Source organism: Garra rufa, chromosome 7, assembly GCF_049309525.1.
Source record: "Garra rufa chromosome 7, GarRuf1.0, whole genome shotgun sequence".
Taxonomy (NCBI): domain Eukaryota; kingdom Metazoa; phylum Chordata; class Actinopteri; order Cypriniformes; family Cyprinidae; genus Garra; species Garra rufa.
In genome coordinates, this window is record NC_133367.1 from 7,545,671 (window position 1) to 7,563,518 (window position 17,848).

General features: G+C 37.7%; 2 protein-coding genes across 2 annotated transcripts in view; both read left to right on the top strand.

Moving 5' to 3' along the window:
- Nucleotides 1-17,848, top strand: part of LOC141337891 (NACHT, LRR and PYD domains-containing protein 3-like) — an 89,221-nt gene that overhangs the window by 45,276 nt on the left and 26,097 nt on the right. The gene's annotated exons all lie outside the window — the stretch shown is intronic.
- On the top strand, nucleotides 12,276-15,818 carry LOC141338827 (protein NLRC3-like). The gene is made up of 6 exons (XM_073844442.1): nucleotides 12,276-12,451; nucleotides 12,636-12,740; nucleotides 13,201-13,285; nucleotides 13,468-13,660; nucleotides 13,869-15,188; nucleotides 15,300-15,818. The coding sequence occupies exons 1-6, from the start codon at nucleotides 12,276-12,278 to the stop codon at nucleotides 15,785-15,787; spliced, it is 2,367 nt and encodes a 788-aa protein (XP_073700543.1). The 3' UTR covers nucleotides 15,788-15,818.

Below are 17,848 nucleotides of genomic sequence, written 5' to 3' on the forward strand. Positions count from 1 at the left end.
TCTGAGGGAAGCAGAGCGTAATATGGATAATTACAGTACAATGAAATTGGAATTTCTTGCCCTTAAATGGGCAGTAACGGAGAAATGCAGAGATTATTTAATTGGGAATAAGTTTACCGTTTTTACTGATAATAATCCATTGAGCCACGTGAAGACCGCTAAACTGGGGGCTGTGGAACAGCGCTGGACATCTCAGTTGGCCATGTTTGATTTTGAAATTATGTATCGTCCTGGTAGGAAGAATGGAAATGCAGATGCTCTATCCCGACAAAATTTTATAGGAGGAGAGCAGCAGATGGGGCTAGAGGAAATGGTCTCTATAACAACAGCGCAGGCTATCTCTGTTTTTCCTGAATTCCAGACACAAGAGATGCAGGTACTGCAGGAGCAGGACCCTATCATTTCTCGGTTTAAATTCTACTGGAGTAAATGAGGAGGACCAGATAAGAGAGAAAGACGAGAGGAGTTGAAAGACACAGTGGAGTTGTTAAGACAATGGGATAAAGTTGAAGAGTTTGAAGGTATTCTGTACAGAGTGGTTGCAGATGCAAGAGGGGGCTGGGTAAAACAGCTTTTGTTGCCTCAAGTGTTAAAACAGGAGGTACTTGGTCAACTCCACGACCATCAAGGCCATCAAGGAATTGACCGAACGTTTAAATTAGTACGTCAACGCTTTTATTGGCCAGGGATGTACCAAGATGTGCAGGACTTTTGTAAAAATTGCCTCCGATGCATTGTGGCTAAAGATGTTCAACCTAAAGTAAGAACCATAATGAACAGTATTCAAGCATCAAAACCCCTGGAAGTTGTGGCATTAGATTTTACGGTATTGGAACGTTCGCAGAGTGGAAAAGAAAATGTGCTTGTGATAACGGATGTATTTTCTAAGTTCACAGTAGCCGTACCCACCGTTGATCAGAAGGCTGTAACAGTGGCAAAGGTCCTAGTCAAGGAGTGGATCCATCGATACGGTATTCCAGCTCGGATTCATTCTGATCAGGGTCGATGTTTTGAGCCGGAGATTGTGCAGCAATTGTGTAAAGTGTATGGAATACAGAAGAGTCGAACTACAGCATTTCACCCCCAAGGTAATGGGCAGTGTGAGCGTTTTAATAGAACGTTACATGACCTTCTTCGGGCCCTTCCTCGGGAGAAGAAATTGAGGTGGGATGAGTATCTGCATGAAGTGGTGTTTGCGTACAATACTACTGAAAATGCTACCACTGGATTTTCCCCATTTTTTTTAATGTTCGGTAGGAGCCCAGATCTTCCTATTGACCACTTGTTGACGGGAGGTTGCAGAAGGAGAGAGGAAGGTACTATGGAGACCTGGGTGGCGGAACATCAGCACAGACTTCAACAAGCTTATAGTCTGACTCGAAAGCGGCTACAGGATATGGCGAAGCTGAGGCAACGAAGACAACAAGGTATGGTGAAGGATGTGAGTCTAAGTCCAGGGGATCTGGTATATCGTCGAAATCGGAGAGTGAGGGGCCGAAACAAAATCCAGGATGTGTGGGAGGATTTGCCTTACTGTGTGTTGGAAAGGCTGCATTCAGATAAGGCAGTGTATAAGATTGTGCCTGTGGATCGATCACAACCACCTAAAAATGTGCACCGTTTGGAGTTACGCCGGTGTGGGACACTACAGAGAGAAATGATAGTGCCAAGGGAGTATCAAGGTACAGAGTTAAGCACAAGTATGGCACAATCAGAGACGGCATCAGAGGAAGACTGGGAGGAGCTTCGGGTGGTGGTGCCCGATAATCTGTCAGCCGGGGTCAGGAGTGCTGAAGAGGAAGGTCCCACAGAAGAGGAGCAAGCGGTACAACCCACTGAGCGGGAATTCACACTCCGACGTTCACAGAGGGCTACAGCAGGACTGCATAGCAATCCATTTAGGGAGCCACGGTCGGTGCAGGGTATGGAAGCTGCAGCAATCCCTGTAGAGTCTGGCCATGGAGGGTCTCTGGGAATTAAGACAGTGTTGGATCATTTGCTGCAAGTGATTTCTGAATTAAAAAGAATGAGGGGACCAATAGTGAGGTAAAGTTTTAGAGGTTTTAAAATAAAGTAAATGAGTGATCATCGGGGCGATGATTTGACAAGTGGGAGGTGGATGTAGTATTGAGCGCTCTGACCAAGTGGGGTGGGGGAGGAACCTTGGGTTATTTAGACACGCTTACACACGGAACAAATTAAGTGATGCACAGAATGAAAAATGCGGTGAGAACGCCACATAGAGAAGGTGATAGGGTGAGTGAAACTAATTTATTAGGATTTTTGGGTGATAATGAGAAGATGGTGCACTGGTTTATGGATCTGTGTTTGTAGATTTGATGTGTGCCCTGGGAACCTCAATGGCCAGAGTGGCTTAAGTCGAATTTGGTGCTTAATGGGTACAAAGTGTATTTGAAGTTATTTTTGGAATTATTCAAATGTGTTTTATGTGATTACATTTTTATATAAATATTGTGTATGGGTTGAAATTTATATTTATAGATGTGCTATGTTTCCTGAACTTCAGTGACCAGATTTAGAATGGAAAATGGTGGTGTTTACAGGTATGAAATGTAATTGAGGTTAAATTGGAAGGATTATTGAAGGGAATTGATTGGGACATGTTTAATGTGATTTGACTTTGGTTAACGTTTGTGTTTTGTGTATTTTTTTGGGACAGATTGCCATGGTTTTGATTTAATTTGTCTCTTTATGTTGAGTTTATGGATTTGTTTATTTTGAATTGCTTTGAGTAATTTTGCTCTCCCTACCTGAAATGTGGGGGTTGGTAATGACTTTTAAAGAATTTGTGTAAATAAAAGATATATTGACTAATTATGTAAAGGACCTCGTAGTGAGTGTTTGTACCCACAGAACATGTAGAACAAGTATTAATACTACACCCTAATATGAATAGAAAGAATTGAGAGTAAGAAAAAAATACACATCTCAGCATGTGTGACATTTGCCATAAACATCACAGATAACAGTTCAGAACAAGGACAATAATAAAGCAGTGTTTAATGTATGAGGTAGAATATCAGGCTCCAGTTCAGCAGGTGGCAGTAACTGTTCAGCTCGTTCAAACCCTCCAGAAAAACCCACGAAGAAGACGAAAACGAAAGTAACTGCGGAAAACACGCAGATAGCAAAACAAAGCGTTGGTCATTGGATTTGATCCATTCTATGTCCTAGAAAACATTTTATAGACACAACTTTAGCGCAGACTCTACTATTTTTAACACTCGCGGACATTGTTTTTGTATTTAATCCAATCTGCCTGAGAGATATGAGAATTATTGCTGACAAACTACAGGCCTAAAGGACAGAAAATGATCGTTTCAAATACTTATAAATGCTCTTCTTAGCGGACAAGACTGCAAGTAAGTTTTCCAAAAGGGGTTATTGAAAACCAATGTGTTTCTGAATGTGGTTATTCTACATGGCAATGCATTTGTTCATAACTGACTTTATTTGATCTAGTGTTTTGTGTTGCTGCTAACTCCAGATATTTCTTGATCTCATTAAGGATCATCATCTCCAGGTCAAACTGAACAGCAGATAGTTTTCTCAACCCAGTGCTGATCTCTGGCAGTTTATCTGCAGTATGTCAGAGGAGCGAGGAAAGGACTCTCCGTCTGAGATGAGTCTCTCACACAAACAGAGGTAAGACTGAGTCTGTTTTCACACAATCATTTTAAACACTGCTGGACTTTCACATCTTTGCTTTAATAAATATATATAATATATATAACTTTATTTCAGACACACATTTGGTCCATAGATAAAAAATAAAATATAGAAAGAGTACAATACTTTAAATGACATAGCATTACAATAAAATTCATGAGAGACTAAAAAGCCAGTGTTTCCAAAGGCCAGACATATATCTGTAACAACTTTTCTTAGGACTGGTTAGTGCCAGTATAATTCCATTTTCAGATTTGTCCAAACGACACATAAATTTAAACATTAATTGCCTTAATAAGGCTCCACAGGTGGGAACACCAGAGTTCACAAAAAGGTGACTAGCACTGTGCCATCTTGGGACACGAAGGAGGAGCCTCATTGCATCATTGTAGGCTACAGTAAGTCTCCGCAGGCTACTGTTCTTATATCGCCACCACAAATGTGCTGTGTACAAAGAGGTACAGTAAGATCTAAATAACACACATTTGACATCCGATGAGCACATGCTAAATTTTCGCAGCAACATATTGGCTTGGGCATATAATTTGCAGCACTGTCTGTACAAATCTCTGTCGTCACTCATGTCATCTGTTATGATATGGCCCAGATATTTTATTTCTTTACATGTCTTCAGAGGCTGATCACACAAGTAGAAATCAGGAAAAATTAATCTCCTGTCCTCCTTGGTTCTGACAATCATGATATTACTCTTACTGGAATTATATTTGATATCAAAATCATTACCATACTGTGAACACACCTTTAATAACTGCTGCAACCCAGCACTGTATGGGCTTAGCACTACTAGGTCATCAGCATACATTAGGTGGTTGACGACAGAGTTTCCTACAAGACAGCCTGTCTTACAAACATTCAACAATTTGGACAAATCATCCAGATAGACATTAAAAAGGTAAGGAGCCAGAATTCCACCCTGTCGCACGCCATTTTGAACATTAAAAGGGGTTGATAGAACATTGCCCCATTTCACTTGCATTGTTTGATTTGCATACCAATAAGTTAATATTCGGATAATGTATTTAGGGACACCTCTACGGAGCAATTTCATAAATAATTTTTTGTGATTAATTCTATCAAACGCCTTTGACGCGTCAATGAAGCTGAGAAATACAGAAGAATTTCTGCTCACATAATTTGCAATTATTTCTTTCAGTGCATAAATGCACATATCTGTGGCATGATCACGTTTAAAGCCAAATTGATTATCAGTCGTTGATACAAATACTTCCAGCCTATTAAATAAAACGCTCTCAAATACTTTAGAGAGAATGCTGGCAAGAGCAATTGGTCGATAATTATCCATGCTGTTCAATTTAGCAGCTTTATCCTTTATTACTGGTACTAATATAACATGTGTTAAGGAGTCAGGCAAAACACCATGTATAAGAAAACCAGTTAGACACATAGACAGCAGCACATATAACCTTCTACTGGCAAATTTAAGATGCTCAGCAGTGATATTATCTAATCCACAAGCCTTGTTTCTTAACAGCTTTTTGAGAGAATCACATATTTCAGATGCACTTATCAATGTGATTTCAGTTGGTTCAATATGACCCATGTTAAAACTATCACTCTTGACACAATTGAATAAATCAAAGTAATATTCACGCCACAACTCAGCTATTTTTTCTGGACCGCTTACACCCTCTATGTTGGATGATAGAGAAAATTTGAAATTATTCATAGTTTTAATCTCTCTCCAAAATTCATTATTTTTGCAGCTTTGCAGCTTCTTAGCCAATGAGTCAGCCCGCATTGTATTTTCATTTTGCTTAACATAACGTAAGGCGTATTTAAACCTAGCATTGGCAAGCTTTTTGTTTTCAAACACTTCACCCTGTCTAGGCTTTCCAGCTGCTACCCAGTTTAAGAACGCCTGTCTGGCTTCAGCATGTTGTTCAGCCACAAATTCTTTCCACCCAGGTATAATATTATGTTCTGCGTGTCTCTGTTTCTGGAATGGGATACTAGATTTCTTCAGGGCCTTTACAATGCTCTCATATAGGTCACACATCTCTGTACAATGCTCAACATTCTTACAATTTATATCCTTACACATCAATGAGTTCATTGGGAGGTTAATCTCTCTTAAGAAGGAATCACTAACAAAATAGTATTTATCTAGTTCCTCAGGGGATAGTTTAGACCAGTCCAGCTTGCCTACATTAGGTAAAATGCTATCAGCAGTAATTGAGGGAATATTATCAACATTTACAGAAATTACAATCGGAATATGATCCGAAGTAGCTAATCCATAACATATTTCTATATCATTTAATGAGGCATGAGCATCTGCTGTGCAGATGCAATGATCCAACCAGGAAGTTGTATGCCATGCCTCACTAATATATGTAAAACTTTTATCAGGCAAGAAGGCCTTACTGGAAAGAGTAAGGTTATTTTCACCACAAAACTGCACTAGATGTTTGGCAAAGATAGAACAGGAATCAGACAAGTCAGCATTAAAGTCCCCTACAACATATACACAAGATGATCTATTTTCCTCTAGAAAAGAACTTATAAAAGCCAGTCTATTCAAAAACTCATCTTCAGACTGATAAGACTCAAAGGGAGTATAGATGTTCAAGATAGTGAACCTCCTCTCGCATATATTTATCTCTAGCCCAATGGCCCAATCAACATTCAGTCTCAACACTTTCACTGTAGAGTCATATTTAATGTTCCATAGTACAGCCACACCTCCGGGTATCCTGCCGCGAATTATTCTAGATTTTAAATCTGTAGTAGACTCACCAGCGCCATGAAAGTTCCTGTGCAGTCCGTTAAGTTTATCCAGATCTTGTTTGGATAACCAGGTCTCCTGCAGGCATAATATGTCACAGTCTTCCAGGAGAGTGTCCACCACATGACGGCGTGATTTATCCGCAGCACTGTGACCTACACGTAGGCCACGCGAATTGTATGATACAACACGCATTTATTTAAAGCTGTTATTTCAGTGGCTGATGCGCCTAGAGGCACCAGTCGGAGGCTCAGACACTATCAGTGAGCTGGGAGCAGGCAGCACACCTGTTGTCACAGATCTTAGCCGGCGAGGTTCATAATATCGCCGGACAAAAGAGCCTTCTGGCCAGAGCTGGGGGTCATACATCTCTTGCACTTCTTTACATTCAGCAGTTATGTGAAATGAGCTGAATCTACCGTGTGTCGTCTCTATTCTGCGGCATTTCACATCACGTCCCAGCTTGTCCTTCAGATAGCCGCCGAGAGTTTCGGCATCCAAGCTGGGATCAAACTTTGTGGCAAACACACTCACTATCTTAGTCTTGACAGCCAATATGTTAGAAACGGAGCCAGTCCCTATTACCCCAGCTGTTTTTCGCTCCCGTTTCGCGGCTTGTGCGGGGCGATAGTTCAGCCTGAGCGGCGCAGCCCTATCCAGCTTGGGGCGTCCCTTCCGCACCACAGCACTCCACGCCGGAGATCTCTGCGTTGACCCAATTACACACGGGTCGGACGGCACCGTTGGTCCCGAGACGTCATCCAAATTCGCCTCAGCGCCAGATTGCTGTCCGTCAGTCACCACCGAAAGGGGGGCAGCAGGTGTGTGCTGTGTCTCAATGACAGACACCCGAGTATTCAAGGTAGCACTCACTTCACGTAAACTCTCACATACATTTGATTGAATGTCAAGAGTCTTTTTTAAACCGTGGATGTCGTTATTTAATTGTTCCATTTTACTTAGTAGCACAGAGACATCAATGTGGTTAAAAGTCACGGAGGGTAAATCATCCAAGTAATGTGAGACAAAACGAGGTATATCCTCTCCACATTCATTCAGGACTCTCAAACACATTTTCACATTATTAATGTCCTTCTGTGCGCCCTTATGGAGGACACAGCGTTGCGATGTGTTTGGACATACCTCGAACAAAGCCTTCTTTGAGGACTCAATGCGTTCAGAACTGAAATTGTTTGTAACAAGCAAAACAATTTCATCGTAACTCATAGTTCTCATCTTAATGACAATAAAGTTAAGAAGTTCATCTTCAACGATCACTTTACCATCAACTGTTCGAAAAATTTCTGGCTTTGTTCGGGAGCTCACAGAGCAGCGTGGTGTCCCAGACGCCACCTTAACAAACCTTGTTTTATATTTACAAATGCTTTGCAGAACTACATAGCTTTATAAGTTCCTATTTAAAAAATAACATACAAATATTAAATAATTAGCCAATAGATTAAAAATATTTGAGAACTGAAAATCAGAATCATAATTTACAATCTTAACCCAGTTTACAGTCGCTGTTCAGCACTGGGTTTGTAGATACTTAAGTAAATTCAGTGATGGGCAAGCTATGGCACGAGTTTCACAATATTAAACGAATAAAACAGGCAAAACACAAAATTTGTAAATAAAATAATTGTATACATATTATTGAATAACATAGTCTATATATGAATGGGTGTTCGTCAACTGATTGCATGTCGTCAGAGTTTACAGTGTTGACAGCTTCATAAAAAATAGCCTAATGGAAGCGCTGTAGATTTGTTGTATATAGCTACTAAAATATGACAGACCGCACAAAAACAGCACTTTAATTTACTGCCATGTTTGAACAAAGATAGTGATTGATTTCATGAACACAGGAGCCTGTTTTTTTTAATTGTCAGAATCTATAGTACATAACAAATACAAAAATAAAAACAAATCACAAACTTTTGCAGTCAAGACTGTGAATAAAAGACAAGTGTGGAATGTAAGCCAGATTTGGCCCAGACTCTGTTACTATCTGGGAAGCAAAGCTAAATTCTATTGTAAATTTGTAAACTGACAGTAAGAATATATAACCGAGTCAAGCGGCTATTTTCGTTTGCAGAAGGTAAAACACATTAACGTAAATTGTAAGCCTTTGAGAGGAACAATTAAACCGACAGGTCACAGCGGCTAGGCCTATAAGTCACATTTTATTATATTCTGAAATAAACAGGCCTACAGCGTAATGTTATGACATTATTTCCCTCACTCCACAACAAATCCTTTAACTTTAATCTTATTCAGAACAGAACAATGATGAAATAAATAAATAAATAAATGTGCCTAAACACTCCAAAACAAATTAAATGTGAAACTGAAAGTAGTTGGGCTTATGTAGACTACCTCTCTTGCCACAAATACAAATGTTTCCATATCTGCAATGTATTTGAAGCAAAATTATTATGCATTGGGTAAGCTTTGTACTTCATGCACGTCGATGGAACATATCACGATGAGCAAAAATGTGCCACGGGACCGGTGTCATGCTGAACTGCACGTAATACACACTATTTAAATTGACTAATGTAACTTTTGGGTGACTGTTTTATTTTTCAAATGTGTGCGACACCAGCGCCATCAAACAGCTGAATATCATATTCTGTCATGTTGGTCATAGTAAAGGCATAATTCACTACTGCAAAGTCCAAAGCAGTTTGAAGTATTAAGAATATTAGCAAAGATTATTATAATTCGTTTAGACTAGAACACGGTTTCATTCTTATTTTGCTATGGAACCTGGTCGTTTTATGTTTGTTTGTTTTTACTAACGAACCGAAACATTTTGCCTTTCGCCATGAATTTGACACCCACCCTCTGCCCATCTCTACTTCTGAGTTTGAGATCTTCCCAGAGCACTAGCCTGCTTCAAAGACTAAAATCAAGGCGCCCATCACTAGTTCTAATACTACGTTCTGCATTGCAGATTATACAGTTTTCTGTTGCTATGTGGGCGCTCAGTTTTTTTCTGACATTTAGCTAAAATATCGACAACAAAAGTCTCGACAACAAGTGTTAGACTAAGAAACGCTTTTCTCATCTCCTCGAATGCAAAAAAACCATTAGCCTTTATAAATACAGTGCTGTGTTATAAATACAGAAAACATGTACTTTCAATCAACACTTCTTTATTTACCTCAAGTCTGCAAACACGCTGAGATGCTTCAAACTGCGCGCCGCACTTCATTGACGAGAGAAGCGGGAGGAATAATACGGTTTGACTGACAGTTTAATGAGCCAATGGCGTCACGAGGTTTAGTGGCGGTGGCGTCGCTTACTGACCCAGGATCAGTGATCCGTAGCAGTTATATTTCCGATTTGAGCTTAAAGTATAGAACAATATATAGCTTGTAGCTTTTGTTGACGCTACTGCGTTACTTGATCAAAATAATAGCTGAGCTACTGAAAAGCTATTTGATTCAGAAAACAGCGACGCTACCACCACGCTACTGAGAAATGTAGTTAAGCTAGTAGCCTCACTACTTTTAGCGACGCTACTGCCCAACACTGAGTAAATTATTCCACATCAATGATTTAGTTTTTAGGTCATAAATGTATATTCAGACTGCAAACTTAATTTAAAGGGGTCATATGATGCTTTTTAATGTTTTCATTTTCCTTTAGTGTGTAATGTATCTGTTTGTGTAAGCTCTTCAGAGTTTCAAAGGTCAAAGTGATTTATTTTATCTAACAGAGAACACTGATCCAGAAATGCCTTGACTGAAGTGCAGATATTAATTTCATGAATATACAATATAGAGGTCGACCGAAATTGTTTTTTACCGATACCGATAGCTAGGTTGGACCACACTTGCAGATACCGATTAATTAACCGATAGTTTTTGAAAATGGATACTGATAGGCAACTAATTATTTTTTTTTTAAGTACTAAACCATACTTTGTAAATGAATAAAAATTTGAATATAATTATATATTGATCATTAAAGTTATTTCATAGTTCATTAATGTTAACAAAATAAACTTCAAAATTTAACAATATATCAGTAAATGTTGAAATTAATACTCAAACTAGGAACAACTCTTCTATTCTCCAGCTTTCATCAATCTTAGTTGCTGTTACAAATGGGCTCATTGTAAAGGAGTGGGAACCTTTACATTTTAACAATTGCAGTTTTCAGTACTGCCATCTTAAGATTCAATTTAATTAGATTTTATATAAATTAACATTTTATAGCTACTTTTTAAAACAATAGACAGTGACATAGACAGTGGCTGCTTTAACAGGCTTCAATGCACGCACAGATCTATTTAGAAATATCAGATGTTTTTTCCTGCTCTGAAAACATAACTGACTGTGTGTACTGTACATCAGTTTCTAATAAAAGTATTCGAAAATGCAAGTGCATTTAACCACATTAGCAATTGAGCTTTTTAGTATGAACAAACACAAAGAGCAAGTGAAAGTCTTCCAGTGCGCGAGTTTTGTGCATCTAATAGTACTCCATTACAAACGACAGAAATGAAGCCATATCTAAAGTGAAACACATTTCGTTCGTTTTTATTTGTGGAAAATCCCTTCTTAAACGAATTTCGTTTTGTATAATTTTTATCTTAATTTTTAATACATATTTTTTGTTGATCAGTTATTAAAATCAAATAAGAACAAGGAAAACTGGCATTATTAAATGAAGTGCGTAACTGCCATGCTTCCACAGCCTGAAGAAAAGGCTAAAACATAAATTATAACTCTATATGAAGCATACAGACTTTATTAGAGCTACAGAAATACAAATGTTTTGCTTAAATGCACAATACTTAATCTTCCAGCCCAGGGTCTTTATGAACATTAACAACGATTTTGGGACAGATTTGATGTAATGTAAAACTATGAATGGCGCGCTGTGGCGCAGCAGGATTTCAGTCGGCTAAATGAACACAGTTTGCTTTCTCACATCATGTCTTTAAATCTGCAACTTTGCTGGCTAACAATATGACCAGCTTGATATAAACCAACGCAAATATATGGTAACAATCCTGACATTAAACATTGGTGTTGGACTTAACCTCTCATACTCTGACAGCAGAGCGGAGCTTGTGCCGCTTCAGCAAAGAACACAACCCGGAAAAACTATCGGCAAGGATTTTTGCCGATACATCGGTCGACCTCTAATACAATATGACGTTATAGGAGATCCCTAATATAGACAAAGGCTATGACTGTAGCTGAAGACAGGGCCCTAGGCGAGCGTCTGTTGAATGGGCCAGCACTGCAGATTAGGGAGAGTTTGTGTTGGGAAAGTAGATCGCCGCTATCCAGCATTTGTCTTCAGATCGTGTGAGTTTGGACCATTTGTCACGTAGATACAGTACATAATGGAAATAAATGATGTTTCACGGGAACAGTGTGTTTTGGCTGTTGGAGAGGTTGTTGGTTTCGTCAGCATATTATCAACAGCACTCTTGTTATTTTCCTTCCAAGTATTGAAAAAGTAAACAGTCTTGTACAGAATGCCATTGTTATACAGGATGCCTATATATATATATATATATATATATATATATATATATATATATATATATATTAGTCCAACTTTCCCCTGTTCATTAAAGATGAAACTCTTGCTTGTAGAGCTTTAAATCCCGGTTGACTGTAAATCACTGTGGTTTGTTTTAGATGACAGGTTTAAGTGGTCTTGAAGTATGATGTAGATGAGTTTGAGTTTGATAAGTTGGTTTTTGTTCCCTCTGATATAATGGGAGGACCACATTAGAAGTGTATGTGCTGAGAAAGATAATGATGCTGAAACTGTAAATAATGATAGGATGAGTGTTGAAGCTGGGGTCAGTGCCTCTATTGCTAGTGAAGATATAAATGAGGAAGGTGGGAGAAGTGAGACTATTGAGACTGAGGTGAATGTAGGTGAATGCTCCAGTGGCACAACATTAGATGCAGACAGAGTAGAAATCAAACTCGTGTGTTACATGAGGATGCTGCTGCTGTTACAGAAGAGAGTTTGGACACTGACATTTTCTGTTCTGGGATGGAAGGGGACTTATACTTTTCTCATTTATGCATTGGGTTATATATTCTACTTTCTTTTTAAAAATTTTAAAATTGATTGTAATAAAGTTTAAAAAAGCTAAATAAAGTTTAAAAAGCTCCTTTCATCTTTGTGTCTTTAGTGTAAGATCAGGCTCTCATGTGTTCAGCTCTGTGTCTGTGAAGAGTGACCAGTCACACGATCACCCACCGGAGTTCAGTGAGGAAACACCATCAGCTACTGAAAGGTATTTCATGTGTTTTGTATTGTATGGCACTAGCTAATTTTTCCACTGGGATATTTGTGATAGAAATGAACTAAATAAAACAATAAATCACAGATCATAATATCTACTTTCCATTTTATTGAAGTCAGTCTGCAGCTACTTTTCATTAAACAATTACACAAGCAGCAACAAAGAGGCATCCACGATGGAAACATCTACTTAATTACTATTTGCAGCATTAAACCATTTCAAATTAGACTGAAGAACTCCTGTAATACTGTTATTTTTGTCCTGTTCTTTGCATTATTAGTTCTCTCCTTTATAGCACAGAGATATAGGATCCAGTTTTTACCTAAATGTGTACTTCAATAGAACCTTCTCTTTAACAGCTGATGCTTGCTCTTTGTGTTTGATTAAAGAATAAGACGTTTTTCTAAAATTTAGCTTTAACAACATTTAATTTTATTCACAATTTTAACAGGCTGCAATGTGAAACATTAGATTCAGACTTCCAGATTAACAGGAACCACAAGAATTTCACAGACAAACTCCCTGGAATCTTCCAGGTAGGAAAATATTTTCTAAATGTTTAGATTTATAGCAAACAAATTGGTTACTGGGCAGTGTTTTACAAATATTAATTACTGATTATAAAATTTGGACCAAATATGGATGTGGAATTGGTTAAATTTTGTTCTTTTGTCTTTGTCTTTTTTTCATTTATTTATTTATTTTACTTTTTTTAAAGGATCTTGAGAAAAAAATAATACAATTTCTAAAGAATGAGCTGGACATGTTTAAGAAAATATTACAAAAAGAGAACATGCAATACGTGAAGGACTTTAATGAGAACAGATGCAGTATGAAAGAAGCAGCTCTTGATCTCACGCTCTACTTCCTGAGAGAGATGAAGCAAGATGAAGCGGCTAATACTCTAGAAGGTAAGAGACTCTGTTAGCTGCTTCCAGCCCTGTGTCAATATGTTTCCTCTTCCACAATCACTGTTATGACTCATATGTCTCTCATATCATGTGTTCATAACCTGTGCTGTTTCTTACAATGACAGACTTCCTTTAGACTTCCACATTCTGCTCCAAACATAACAAACCCAGAGACTAAACAATCTGTCTATTTTATTCCTGTATTTAGATGAGCTGTTCTTCATTCATCAGCTAAAATGTAGCCTAAGGAAGAAATATCAGTGTGTGATTGAAGGAATTGCAAAGCAAGGTGACTCTACTCTTCTGAATAACATCTACACAGATCTCTATATCACTCAGGGTTGTAGTGAACAGGTCAATACTGAACATGAGGTAAGACAGATTGAAGTTGCTTCCAGACGTCATGAATCACAAGAAATACAGGTCGAGTGCAGAAATTTGTTTGAAGCACCTGAACAAAACCAGCAGATCAGAACTGTACTGACAAAAGGAGTTGCTGGCATTGGAAAATCAGTCTCTGTGCAAAAGTTTGTTCTGGATTGGGCCGAAGGAAAAGAAAATCAGGATATCAGCTTCATATTTCCTCTTCCATTCAGAGAGATGAACTTAAAGGAGAAAGAAGAACTAAGTTTGACGGACCTTATAACTCAGTTTTTCCCAGAGCCAAAAAATCTGAACCTTACAAGAAGGAGCCAAAAAGTCCTGTTCATCCTCGATGGTTTGGATGAATGCCGACTTCCTGTAAACTTTAAGGATAATGAGAAGTTGCATGATGTATCTTCACCAGCCTCTCTGGATGTTCTTCTGACAAACCTCATCAAGGGAAATCTGCTTCCTTCTGCTCTCATCTGGATCACCACCAGACCAGCAGCTGCCAGTAAGATTCCTCCTGACTGTATCGACCGGCTGACAGAGATACGAGGATTCAATGATGCACAAAAAGAAGAGTACTTCAGAAAAAGAATCACGGATGAGAATCTGGCCAAAGAAATCATCGATCATGTTAAACAGTCAAAGAGTCTCTTTATCATGTGCCACATCCCAGTCTTCTGCTGGATTTCAGCCACTGTTCTCCAGAACATTTTAGAGGAGAAAAGAAATAATGTTGTGAAAAACAATCAGGCTGATGATGTCTCCAAAACACTGCAGGAGTCAAATACTGAAGACACTCCCAAGACTCTGACACAAATGTACACACACTTTCTCAGATTTCAGATCCAGCAGAGCAGACGAAAGTATGATGGAGAATATACACCAGATGTTTCCTGGGATAAAGATGCCATCTTTTCACTGGGGAAACTGGCATTTCATCAGCTGGAAAAAAACAATGTGATCTTCTATGACACAGATCTGAAAGCCTGTGATATTGACGTCTATAAGGCATCGGTGTATTCAGGCATGTGTACCCAGATCTTTAAGGAGGAAACTGGGATTGTTCTTGGTACCATGTACTGCTTTGTTCACTTGAGCATTCAAGAGTTTATGGCAGCTCTTTATGCACATCTGTTTCTAGAAAAAAATAAGAAAAATATATTTGTTTATGAGTCTAAAGAACAGGAAAACAAAAGTAAAACTATGATTGATTTGCCTGAGACTGGCAGTGGATATCGGGACATTTTCCATCGCTTCTCTCTCGGACTGTCACTCCAGTCCAAAAACAACATGGTTGATTTGCTCAAGACTGCAGTGGACAAAGCACTAGAGAGCGATAATGGACATCTGGACCTTTTTCTTCGATTCCTCCTTGGTTTGTCTCTCCAGTCCAATCAGAGAATCTTTCAGGGGCTGTTGACACAGGAAAATGGAAATGACCAGATAAAAAAGGAAATAGTTCAGTACATCAAACAGAAATTTGAAGCCAATCTGTCTCCAGAGAGATCCATCAATCTGTTCTACTGTCTGAATGAACTGAACGACCAAACTCTGGTGAAAGACATTCAGACCCACCTTAGCAAAGGAAGTCTCTCATCTGCTGATCTTTCACCTGCCCAGTGGTCTGCTTTGGCCTTTGTGTTGTTGACATCAGAGGAGGAGCTGGAGGAGTTTGAGCTTCAGAAATTCAAGAAATCAGACGAGTGTCTCATTAGATTATCAGCAGTCATCAAAACCTCCAAAAGAGCTCTGTAAGTTGTCATGAAAAATCTTGTTCTGGAAAATTATTTTTTTAAATTCTAGTGTTTTTTTTAGCTGAGAATGAAGAGTTTTGTTCTCCTTTTGTTCTCCAAAAAGTATTTTGAATGATGATGGTCAGTCCATCAAATGTCCACTCAAATGTGTGCAGTGAATATCAACAGATAATCAGCTAACTAGTGATTGTGGTTTATTTTAATGTATAATTCCAGCCTTTCTGCAGTACTAGTAGTACCAAATACTGGGTCAGTGTGGTACCCGCTGATAGACAGCTGCTCAATCATTCCTGTGCATATTTTTGTGAGCACTCTGTAAACAGTATTGTGTTTTAACAACATGTTTTACAGCCAGTGTTGAGCACATGATCATAAGAGTGAAGGTGTTTAATCAGTATTCACTTAGTAATGCTTTTCCTTGAAGCCATAGAACTAACACTTTCAAATGTATAAATCATTGTAAATAAAGCTATTGATTTGATTATTATTATTTATTATTTGTATTTATCAAATGTATTTAATGTAATATTCTGTAATCTTATTTCCGTCGTAGGTTAAATAATTGTGGCTTAACAGACAAAAGCTGTTCAGCTCTGGCTACAGTTCTTGGATCAGATACCAGTCTGAAGGAGCTGAACATGAGCAATAATAATCTGCAGGATTCAGGAGTGAAGCTGCTCTGCTCTGGACTGGGGAATATGAAGTGTCATTTGGAGATACTGAAGTAAGTTGTGTGACAGTAGACCAAAATTGAGTTCAAAAAAAGCATAAGGTGAAAAACAGACTTGGATAATTTTCAATTACAGTATCAGTACTATAAAGTTTATTTTCATTTAGTTTTAACATTTTTGTACCTGTTAAAACAATCCAATTGTGGTACAGCACTGTAATTCAGGATTTTTAGCACCCAACCCCCATAAAAATCACAATAACTCATAAGCATTAGTTCTGGTAATATTCTTTTTAATTGTTGAACATGTTCTTTTTAAAAGTACAAATTACAAATATAGACCTCTAGGATACAGCAGGAAAAAAAGAGCATCACCAGAGTCCCCTGGAGACTTTGTATCATGGCAAACATACACATACTGAAAAGCAAAAATAAATAAGAACACTATCAGTCCTAGGTTTTTGAACACTAAGATTTCTAATGTTTTTTTTAAAGAATTCTCTTCTGCTCATTAAGCCTGCGTTAATTTGATCCGAATTAAAGCAAAAGCAGTAAAATTGTGATATATTTTTATTATATAAATGAACTGCTATTTGAATATATTTTAAAATGTAATTTATTCCTGTGATCAAGCTGAATTTTCAGTATAATTACTCGTCTTCAGTATCACATGATCCTTCAGAAATCATTCTAGTATGCTGATAAACATATTTTATTGTTATTATTATCAATATTTAAAACAGTTGAGTAAATGTAAGGATTCTTTGTTGAATAGAAAGATATTATTTAGCAAGGATGATTTATATTGATCAAAAGTGATGATACAGACATTTATAATATTACAAACTATTTCTATTTCAGATGAATGCTGTTTATGTGAACTTTCTATTCATCAAAGAAATAAATTACATTTTAAAATATATATAAAAAACGGTTATTTTAAATAATTAAAATGGTTCAAACGCGTACTGTTTTTGCTGTACTTTGAATCAAATAAATGCAGGCTTAGTGAGCAGAAGAGACCTTCTTTAAAAACATTAAAAATCTTACTGTTCGAAAGCTATTTATAGAATGTATATAGAGTGTTTATAGAATTTGCCTCAACTGTCAAACCTGGTGCTGTATGCATTAAAAAACATTATATACTACATATGAACGTAAGAAACTTTTTATTGAATTTTTTATAATGAATTTTATGAATGGGCCAGTGAATCACTGATTGAAGGTGTTTAAAAAAGATTAATTCAGTAATAAAACTGCTGTGTGCAGAGATGCCAAACATGGCTTTGTTTAGAACCATCTTTACTAAATGGAGCAAAAAGACAATATTTTCTTCATGGTTTAAATCACTTAATATTACCTTCTTGTTTATTGAATTTAGTTGTCCTGACA